Source organism: Suncus etruscus, chromosome 4, assembly GCF_024139225.1.
Source record: "Suncus etruscus isolate mSunEtr1 chromosome 4, mSunEtr1.pri.cur, whole genome shotgun sequence".
NCBI lineage: Eukaryota > Metazoa > Chordata > Mammalia > Eulipotyphla > Soricidae > Suncus > Suncus etruscus.
The window spans coordinates 91,835,450-91,847,384 of NC_064851.1; the positions used below are offsets into that span (position 1 = coordinate 91,835,450).

Here is an 11,935-nt window from a genome sequence, read left to right on the forward strand (position 1 = left end):
AGAGACTCCTAGTACCACATCCTAGCCCAAATTATCTGCCCTTTGTAGCCAGAAATATTCTAGACACACCAGAACACTATGGAGGAACAGCACCAAAAACGAAGAGCAATAAGGCATTGTGCAACTAAATACAAAAATATAGTTTAAAGAAACAAATTCCCATAACACTTAAAATTAACATTCACTCAAAAAATTATTTGCAAACATTTTAACTACTTGTATATGAAATAAAAAGAGAAGTGAAGCCCCAAACTGAATACTAGAGGTACATTACTATGAAGTTAATTAGTATATAAAAAAATCTATTGGGGACCAATGCAGTCGCCATGTCTCTTTGTTCTCGAAAGAGAACAAGCTATGAAAATCCATAGGTAAACCAGCCATGAAGATGAAACTGGTGATCCTGGGAAGAGTGGGAGGACCAAGTGCCCACCCTGCCAAAGTCACACCAGTTGTACCATGCATAACTGCCACTTAGCCAATGGCCCTGTTTCACCACTCCTCTACGGCTCTCTGTAGACACCAATTTGACACAAACTCCAGATATGACACTGGTATCACTAGGATATTTTGTGGAGTTAAGTGTGGGCATCACCCCTATATCGCCTCATCCTCACTCCCCTTGCCCACATATACCTTCCAGAAGCCCTGGAAGCCGAAATTAAGGTTCACAAAAGCTGCAGTATCAGAGTAGTGCTTGGACTCCTGAACAACATCAAATTTTTTAATACTGTCATCCCCATTGGAACACATCAATTTAAATGCCAATGTGGATCTGAATCCACCGAACACTCAAAAACAAAAGTAACAGAATGATCAACTAGCAACAAAAGCTTACTAAATCTTCTGACAATGACCTAATAACCTCATTGAGAAATACAATGATTATCACAAACTTTCTTGTTGCTGTACTTTTTTCTTCTTTTTTCCTTTCTTTTCCTTTTTTAATAACTTTGTTCCCACTTACCCAGAATCAAATGCATTATGATCACCTATGTTAACTATGTGACCAATACTTGTTTTTTAAATAAAATAATTTATATAAAAAAGCCCTAATAGGTTGTAGAGACAGTAAATGTGGCCACCACCTGTTTATATGTATTATATATTGCCATGTGTGATCCCTGAACATAGAGCCAGGAGTAAGCTCTGGATCAGTGTGATCCAAAAAAGAAACAAGCAAAAAAAAAAAAAATATATATATATATATATATATATATATATATATATATATTAACTAATGAAACTGGAGAAAGTCTATTGCACTTTGTCTATAGTTCACTGTTTCAGTAATAAATCAATAGCTTATCAACAAAAGCTGGTCTCTAGTTGCTCCAAAATTAAGACTACTATTATCCAGTAATAACTCTTGTTAGTAATTTAATAAAGAAATAAACAAGAAAATTAAGAGAATACAAATGAAACCATATATATAATTAGAAACACTAATGAAATAAAAAAACTATATTAACAAGTATTTCTCCCACAACCTAAAATTCCCTTGATAACCTGGTGAAAACTGTAATGCTTCCCACCAAAAACTGCAAGTAAACACAAACTTTTTCAAGGAAAACAAAATAGCTGAGGGATCCCCTGATAATCACATACAATATTGGCAGAAGTCTCAAATTAGTAAAATCTTAGGGTACGAAGAATCAGAATAGACAAGAAAAAAATACTTAATGTGATCTCTGACGTCAAAATGAAATGTGGTCATTTAAAAATACTGTTTATAATCAATTGTGACATCTGGTGGTAAAATTTCTATTAAAATTTTCGTTTAATTGGGCTTAATTTATATAGGTTTAAAAAGTTATTCTTTAAAGTAACAGTCCTCAATATGACTTCAACTTGTACCTATCTCATTTAATCCTCTCAACTACTCCCAGTCCCGAATACTATCACAGGCATGTCTCTTATTCCTTTCTAGGAATCTAAACTATCCCTGATGTGCAAAAGGAATAATTGGTACAATCGTTTAAATATGAAAAAGGAATCCTGGAAAGTCAACATGGTTTTTGGATATAGTGATAATTCTTTGATACAGTAGAATTCCTGTTCACTGAACAGGAATCACATATCATTAATGTACTGCAGTGCACAGATTCTCTTAGTAAAGTCATAAAGAGGGTCAAAACTCTAGACTATCAAAAGAAATCAATTCTGCATTGGGATAAATAAACTAAACACTGAACTTGCCATAGAAGGCAGGGATGGAGATTTTAGCTACCATAATCCAAGTCTTCAACTAAACTTTGATTTTTCTTTCTTTCTTTCTTTCTTTTTTTCTGGATCAGCTGGAGGGTTTGCATTAAGACATTAAAAAGCAGATTTACTTGTGAAAATTTTCATCAGTCTCCTCCAGACGTAAGAGGATCTCCTCAGCGCACTCCAGGGAGGGTGCACCGGTGATTTTCTCCTTCAGGCTCTGGAATAAATGCTTCAGCATCGCCTGCAGCATTTCTTCATCCTCGCCGGAAAAATAAGCCATCCTGCCCAAAACACATATACACACACGCTCAGGTTGACAACTCCAGGCCCGAGCACACACGCCGCGCACTGCGCATGCGCGTCCCCGCCCAGCGCCACGCCGTTGCCCGGGAGACCAGGGCGAGCGCGCGGAAGTCGGGGCTGGGCGGCCCGCGCTTCGGAGAGGGAATATCAGCCAATTTCCTTCCTTCCGAAAAGGAGGGGAGGGCGGCGACCCCCCTTCGGCGCTCCTTGGTACTGACCTTTTGCATACCCAGAGCTCAGGCTTCCTAGATTAAGAAGGGAAAAAAAAGCGATTCTCTGAGGGGCGGCCCTCAACTTGGTGTTGACCCCCGGCGCGAGTGACGTCATCGCGTTGACGTGGCTCCGTAGGTGGGAGGGGGTTGTCCCTGGGCGACCCACTGGTCTGGGCTTTCTCTTTCGGTTTGCTGCTGGTGCTTCTCTGGTTGAGGCGGGAGAGGGAAGGAAAAAGTGTAGAAGTTGGTCCATAAAAATAAGGAGTATAAAGTGATTTGGGCCTGAAAGTTTTCACTGATGAGTGACTAATATTCAGACTTTACAGATCGGTTGTTTTTTTCCTCTTCTAGCTACCAGATTTGACACCAGGCTGCCTGTTCCCCAGCAATTTGGCAAGGAACTACAGAAAAGAGACTGACTGCTCTCTAAAATCTAACAGATGCAAAAATAAATAAATAAATGAAAGAAGAAATAAATAAAAGTCATGATTGTATGGCAGTGAAATTAATTGTCCTGAGATCTGCTCTACGTAGATGCTATGGGAACTCAGAATTTTCTTTTGCCAATAGAAGAGTCAAGGAAGGAGATATGGAAAAACGAAGCTACTAAACTGAATGTGCAAAAGATGTTTTCAGGATATTACCTGAGAGTGTGTTTACATAATTCCTGAACTTGAGTTTATAGGGTTAGAATGGCGAGGTATGGAGGCTAAAGAAGTAAATGTGCCAACCAAAAGGGTTTTTATGTGTCAACCTTTTTAGAGAAATAAGAAACTTGGCTTGCATCTGTGAGACATCAAGAAAGATCATTCATTAGGAAAGTGCATTAGGTCCATTTTTCAGTTTCCAGTCTACATAATTTCAAAGCTTTGGTTATACATAAGCTACAATCAACCCAGTGTAATATTAGTTGCCTACTGAAATTCAATACCAAGCCACTTATGGATAGTAATTCAATGTCCAAGAATTCTTCATATCCAGTTATATTTTATTTTCCACTACAAAATTGGACATAGATCATATACCAGCCTGCATCAATGACACCTTTGATATTTATGCTATTATTGCCAAGAGTAAAAGCATAAATTGCTAATTGCAGCACTAATATATTAAAAATGTTACGGTAGCAATATTTACCAAACCAAGTAGACCCAGCTGTGCCCCGGAAAAGATGAAGAGAGAAAGGGTAGAGAGAGGAATTGGGAAAGCATTGAAGGATTGCCACAAAATCATGTTTGTATTCTTGGGACCATGTCACCACCTGAGTATCAGAGTGTATCCCTGGAAGCCCTCGCCCCAGGCATCACCTGGAAATCACCGGTGTCCAAACAGCAACTCACACATCCTTGGGTGGTAGCATTGATTTGTTGGTAGGTTGGCTGAGTAAGAATCTCATCCTGAGTACCACTTGGGAGCACCCCACTCACCTGAAAAGGAAAAATAAAACATTAGCAAAGTAGACATGTGTGACTTAGTTTGTGAATGAAGCTCTGAAACTAATGCACCAACGTGCATGTGTAGGTGCGTGAGTGTACGCACGTGCATAGAATCAGCAGTGTTTTATTTACAAAGACTAACAGATGAATTAGAAACTTAAATACTAAGATGTGGCTTTCTGAAATGTTAAGCTCAGAAAAAAATATATACCTATTTTGATGGTTTGATTTATCTAGATTTTGCATCCCTGAAAAATCTCTTAATACTATGAAAGAGAAGTGAGAAAGTGTGTGTGTGAGAGTGAGAGAGAGAGATACAGAGACAGAGACAGGGAAATAAAATGCCTGCCTTCCCACTGAGGTAACAGAACCTCTAGATTCACAAAGACTGACTTCACCATAAGTCCCACCTCAGGATCTGTATAGATACTGAGACCTCTAAACACAGAGCTCTGATTGTATCACCCTGGACAGAGCAGAAGTCTTCCACACATCAAAAAAAAAAAAAAAAAAAAACACCCACCACCGGAAGAGTAATGATCCTGAGCAAAGACTAGAGCTGATCCCATGACAGTATACTCCAAGGACGGAGAAACCCCATATCGCATAGGGCAAGTGAATTCCTTTTTGAATGACCCCAATATTTACTGTGCCAGGGCAGGAGGGAAAAAAACAAAAATACAAAAAACACAAAACCTTGGACATTTATTTATATATATATATATATATATATATATAACCTTCATTTATTATTGTTATTATTATTTTTATTTACCTAGCTATTTTGGTTGATTTCTCTGTTTGGATGTGATTATTGAAATTGTTGTCCCCAATTATCCTTTTTTTTTTTTTTCTCTTCCTTTCTTTTCATTTGCTATGTGCTATGCCATGTTTCTTATTTCAAGACCACGGCATGTTTTTTTGTTTGTTTTTGTTTTTTGTTTGTTTTGTTTTGTTTTTTATCTGTTTCTTTTGTGGTGCTTATCGATATAGCTGGAGTCCTCACTGGATATTTGACACTTCTTTTGGTACTGGTGGAGTGTTTCACCTTCTTTTTCTCATTCATTTCCCAAATCGATGATGAGAACCTCTAGAAGGATTCAGCCCATTTTCAGGGTATTAGACTCTTACCCCCAATTTATTTATTTTCTCTTTTTCAGGCAAAACCACGCAACTTGAACTAGCTAGCCCTGCCTCCACTTAGAGGGGGAAATAAGGGAGGCATCAAGACCAAACTGATGCAAGACTACTAAGTAGTGGGTTAGATACAGAGGGGACCACATATTCTAGACGCCCTGGAGGTGAGGGAAGAGGAAATGGGAGGTAGGACAAAAACGGAGGAGTAGGGAGGACAATTTAGGGATGGGAATCCCCCCTGATTTTATGTAAATATATACCTAAAATATTATTGTCAACAATATGTAAGCCACTATGATCAAAATAAAAATTATATTATTAAAAAAAAAGTTTCTAATATAACTTAAATAAAGATGAATCAGTATGGGGATAGTGGCTGTTTGAAACAAGTATATGTAGCTTTATAATTTTTTTCTTCATAAATGAACATATTTTTGTCAAAAAAAAAAAATGCCTGCCTTCCAGAGGCAGGTGGGGGAAAGTGAGTGAGAGGAAAACTGAGAACACTGGTGGCCAGAAATGCAAATTAGTGAAGGTTGTTGTACATTGTATGACTGTAACTCAATTATGAACAACTTTATATGTGAAAAAAGTTATAAATAACCTGTAACCACAGTGTTTAAATAAAAAATTTAAATATTGTGCAAAAGACTTTCCTCTGACTGCATTCAGGAGTCTCTCCTGTAGTGCTTAGAAGAACATATGGGATGCTGAGATTGAATCTAGGTGGATCATATGTAAAGCATAAGCCTTACCTGATGTTCTGTCTCTCCAGCCCAAAAACCAAAAGAATAAATAAATAAATAATAAATAAACTACACCTGTTGAGAGATATTCTAATATATCCCTGAAGAAGAAGTGTAAATAGAAAAATACCTGAGATACAAAAAGGAGATGACTTAGTTTTTTCTGTTTCTTTTGACCATCTGTTTTCAGTGCCTACTGTGTAAAAACTCCCCAGTCTGGGCCTGATAATACAGAGAGGGTATGGTGCACATGACCTACCTGCATTCAATCCCTGGCATTCCTAAGGTCACCTGAGGACTGCCAGGAGTGATTCCTGAGTGCAGAACCAGGTGTAATCCTCAGCATAGCCTGGTAAAGAAAAAAATTAATAATAATAACCTCCCCTAATACACTGTATAAGGCACCAAAAATACACATACAGATTTCCCTTCATGATCAAACTCCAAGTGTCTCAAAGGCTTGAGTAGTAGTTGCTAACACTTCACAGCTGAATGATTCATCAAGTATTATCCTCAAAAAAGGAAATATTCACATACAAAGTTATATTCCCTACATAAAGGATGCCCAGGTTTCATCACTGGTCAATATAAGATGTAATAGGCAAATCCTCTTGCTTTAATTGGAACAAATCTGAAGGCCCTTCCCACCTTGACAACTCTTCATGTAAGTTACTGAAGTCTCTGTTGCAAGGATATTAAAATTGAACTCCCCCTTGTTCATAATTTTTCCCATAATTATAACAGATAATTTAGAGTGCACACGATCAAATCCATGCCAAGCAAATCTCAAGTTCTCAGTGTCTGTTTTCAAATGCATACTATCTGGGACAGGAGTGATAGATAGAGATAGTACAGCAGATAGAGCACTTGCCTTGCATGTGGCCTTCGCGGGTTCTAGCCCCAGAACTCCATATTGTCCCCTTATCTTCTAGAAATGATCATGAACACAGAGCCAGGAGTAGGCACTGAGTACTGCTGGGTGTGTTCCTCACAAAAAAAAAAAAAAAAAAGTGAGGGGGATAAAATACTATCTGATGCAGAATATGATTTAGGTTCATTAAATAGTATTTTATTGTCTAATACTTATTGTGTGTGCATCTATTTTTAGTAGAGCAAAGCAACTTTTAAAATTTTAAAATTTTAAAATGAGCATGAGGCTGATTAAAATTAAATTTCTAACACCAAATATGGTCCCCCATGTCCTACTAGTAGTAATTCCTGAGTACAAAGCCAGGAGTAAGCACACCCAGTGTGGCTCAGAGGGCTATATGTGGCACCAGAGATCAAAACTTGGTAGTCACAGGCAAGGCAAGTCTACTATCTGCTGTACTATCTAGACATAAAAATTTATGTGTATAATGACCTAATTATGAGATACGATCATTTTTGTAAATTTTTCTGTTATTCTTTTTCTTTCCTTCTTTCTTTCTTCTTTCTTTGTTTCCTCTCTTTTTCTCTCTTTTTTCTTTACTTTATATTTTACTAATTTTTCTCACAGTTACCTGGAAACAAATGTATTATGATCAACTATGTGACATGTGGTCTTTAAACAAAGTAATTTATATTAAAGTAAAAATATGTGATTTATATAGGCAAATCATAGTATTTCATTAAAATAAATTAAAAAGTTTAGACCTTGAGTTTAAGCCATAGTAATTATATCATCATTAGCAGACATGTAAGTAGCATTATAAAATAATATTTTCTGATTTCCCTTTCATACTTTTTTGGTGTTTTTTTTTTTGTTTGTTTGTTTTGGGGTCACACCCAGTGATGCTCAGGGGATACTCCTGGCTATGTACTCAGACATCGTTCCTGGCACGGGGGAGTATATGGAATGCCAGGGAACTGAACCATGGTCTATTCTAGGTCAGCGCATGCAAGGCAATTGCCCTACCGCTTGTGCCACCCCTCTGCCCAAAACATACTTTTAAAGGCCTTTTTTGTTTGTTTTTGGTTTGGGGGCACATTCAGTCATACTCAAGGCTCAGCACTCAGAAAATTACTCCTGGCAGACTTGGGGGACAACATGAGATGCCGGAAATTGAACCAGGTTGGTTGTGTGCAAAACAAATACCCTACCCACTATGCTGTCTCTCTGGCCACTTTCTCTTCTTTTTCTTTTTCTTTTTTTTTCTTTTTCTTTCTTTCTTTCTTTCTTTCTTTCTTTCTTTCTTTCTTTCTTTCTTTCTTTCTTTCTTTCTTTCTTTCTTTCTTTCTCCCTCCTTTTCTTTATTTTTCTTTCTTCCTCCCTCCCTCCTTTCTCCATCCCTCCTTCTTTTCTTTCTCCCTCCCTTCTCTCCCTTTCTTCCTTCTTCCCTTCTATTCTTCCTTCTTTTCTTCCTTTCTTCATTAATTTCTTCATTCCTTCCACTTTCATTCTTGTTTTCCTTATTTCTCTCCCCCACTTTCCTCTTGTTTAATGCCACCCCTGGAAATGTTCAGACGTTACTTATGGTTCTGCACTCAGGAATTACTTTTGGTGGTTCTCATGGAACTATAAGAGAAGTCAGGAATCAATTCCAAGAAAAACGTAAGCAAAGCCCTTTCCCTTGTACTATCTTTCCACTACCTTTTAATTTTTTAATCATTTTAACTTTTACTAAGTTTTACATTTGGACACGTTAACATTTTGTGTAAACTACAAAATAAATTGGCAAAGAATTTGAAAAAGTAGTTTTATTAAATGACAGAAAAGACATGATTATAATCATAATAAGATTCAAGTAAAGATAAAACTAATGCAATAAATTTTAGATACAAAAGTTGAAAATATTTGTGAATGAAACTAGAAATTATATCTTATGTAATTATTTTAGTATTTCTTTATATGGGTAAAATAATATAATAATATCACAAATTGGCTTTTATTAATTTATTTTCTCAGAATTACATTTATAATTACATTATGTTTTCTTAGAGCAAGAAAGATAACGAAAATGTATTATGTACCAGCTAAGGGGCTAGTCTGACATTGGGAAGAAAACTAGAGATATAGGTAGAGGGAAAACACACTGGAGGTGGAATTGGAACCAGATTATTATATTTCCTAAAAAAATGTATTATGAAAATCTTTGTAAGTCATAGTGTTTTAGTAAACATAATATTTTAAGGTATAATGCTATTTACATGAAGTAAAGAAGCAGTAGCTCTATGACAAAAGACAAAACAAATACAAACCAAAGAGAGTTTAATTTGTCAGATTCATGTGATAAAAAAAATTAATAGAAAACTCTTAAAATGAAAAAAATTTATTTGCTGAAATTTAATGAGAGTAAATGCAATTTACACTATCTTACTTAGAGCCAAATAATTTATACTTGTAATACTTAAGTTTTTAAATATTATATTATTGAAACCAGTGTGGATTTTTTTTAAATAAGTTTAATCCTGAGTTCAAACACTTATTTTCCTGCAAAACATGTCTGTGAATGCTTATATATACACATGTACACATGTGCATGCACACACGCACACACACACACACACACACACACACACACACACACATACAAAGGAAGTTAAAATGTTTGTGTAACTAGGCTTCCCAAAGTTGTATGTTAGCCCTCTACTAAAAAAAAAAAAAAAAAAAAAAAAAACACGGGGTCGGACAGATAGCATGGATGTAGGGCATTTGCCTTGCATGCTGAAGGACGGCGGTTTGAATCCCGGCATCCCATGTGGTCCCCCAAGCCTGCCAGGAGTGATTTCTGAGCACAGAGCCAGGAGTAACCCTTGAGCATTGCCGGGTGTGACCCAAAACCAAAACAACAACAACAACAACAAAACAACAAAAACAAACCAACAAAAACTATGATCTTAAGAAATTACTCTAGGTTTCTACTTGTCAATGGCATTAATAAAAGACATTTAACAGGGTTGTAATGTGGCTTATGTGAAATTTCTTCTTTTTTTTTTTTAACTACACTGAATGAGGAAAATGGAAAGCCTGTCTAGAGTACAGGTGGGGGTGGGGTAGGGAGGCGAGAGATTTGGGACATTGGTGGTAGGAATGTTGTAGCTGTGATGGGGGTATTCTTTACATGACTAAAACCCAACTACAATCATATTTGTAATCAAGGTGTTTAAATAAAAAAAAAGATAAAAAAAAAAAAAGAAACCAATGTGTTTTACAAAGGAATCAGGGCCAATCACACCATCAGTGATGACCTCCCTCCACCAATGTTTTAGGATGCATCTATAAAACAAACCTTTACTCCCTAGCCTGCCAGTATAACAGGCCCATTTTAAATTTAAATTGTTAAATTTTGGGTTTCTTGATTCTATTGTTGTTGACTTTGGCTTGGATATTTACTTCTGTTCTTTTTATTTTCACCAAAGCATCTGAGACCACAAGACCCCTGACCCCCATACTATCATATTTATGTTTCTCCTCCTCCAATTAGTTTCTTTCATTCTTCTTGCTAGACTCTGAGGCCATGGGTGTTAAAGACAACTCGTATTTAGACATTAATTTCTTCATGCAGTTTGCTAAATACCATATACAAGTGATATCATTCAATATTTATTTTTCTTCTTCTGGCTTACTTCATTTAAAATATTATCTTCCAGTTCCATCTTTGATTCAGAAAGTTTCATGATTGAATCATTTCTAATAGCTATGTAGTATACCATTGTATACAAGTACAACATCTTCATAATCTATTTTTTATTGGACATCTAGGTTGATCCAAGTCTTAGCTATTATTCTGAATGCTGCAATGAATTCTTTAGATGAGCATTTTTTCTATCCTGGGGATAGATACCAAAAGGGGAATTGCTGGGTCTTATGAAAGTCAATTTTGAGTTTACTGAGAACCTTCCATTACTGAGAACTATTCCAAGATAGTGTTTTCTATAGTGGTTGGACCAGGCAGCTTTCCCACCAGCAGTGGATATGAGTTTCCTTTCTCGACACTATCCTAGGCTTTGTCCTAGGATCAGTGCAAAAACCAAGACCTCCAACTACAGAAGACTGAGTAAAAAAACAGTGATGGAACAGAACTTCTAGAACTATAAAGAAAGACTCCATCCTAGGCTTTATCCTTGACCTGTGCAAGGACCAAGATCTCTAGATACAGAGATCTGATTTTATCATCCATGACTGAGCAGAAGGTTTCCATACACCACAAAAGGACCTAGGGAAGAGTAAATGAATATGTAGGGAGTCTGTAGTTATTCCCATGACAGTATACTTCAAGGGTGGAGAAACCCTGTATCCCTTAGGCCAAGGGAATTCCCTTTCTAATCTCCCCACTATTTACTGTGCCTACGCAGAAAAAAAAAAAAAAAGAAGAAGCACAAAATATTTTTTTTGGTTTTGTTACTGTTGTATTTATTTTCATTTTTTTAAATTATTTTTATTTAAACACTGTGATTACAAATATGATTGTAGTTGTATGATTAGAGTCATGTAAAGAATACCCCCCTTCACCAGTGCAAGATTCCCATCACAAATTTCCCAGATCTCCCTCCTCCCCACCCCACCCACACTTGTACTCAAGACAGGCTTTCTATTTCCCTCATTCATTCACATTGTTATGATAGTTTTCAGTGTAGTTATTTCTCTAACTGCACTCATCACTCTATGTGGTGAGCTTCATGTCATGAGCTGCACCTACATGGGAAGATGGGGGAAAATAAGGGTTGGGACTGAGGCAGTAAAATATTAGAAATGAGCTTTGTAGGGCAGTATCAAGGTCACAATACAAGATGGATATTATGCATATATAAACTATATGCATACAATACTATCAATAGGAGACCAAGAAGAAAAAAATTCCAGTGACTGTCCCAACATAAACCAGTGCTAGAACGGCCTGCCCTCCTCCCAAAGAGCATTCCTTTAGTGTAGGGAGAGGTAGGGGGGAAAGCCTGATGACCCCTATAG

The 11,935-nt window shown here is 36.7% G+C and overlaps 1 protein-coding gene across 1 annotated transcript in view; it reads right to left on the reverse strand.

Moving 5' to 3' along the window:
* Positions 1-2,491, reverse strand: part of TBC1D32 (TBC1 domain family member 32) — a 266,472-nt gene extending 263,981 nt beyond the window's left edge. Inside the window, 1 exon segment of the mRNA XM_049772618.1 lies at positions 2,337-2,491. Within this exon segment, the coding sequence (XP_049628575.1) occupies positions 2,337-2,491 (155 nt within the window).
* Positions 2,492-11,935: the final 9,444 nt, after the last annotated feature.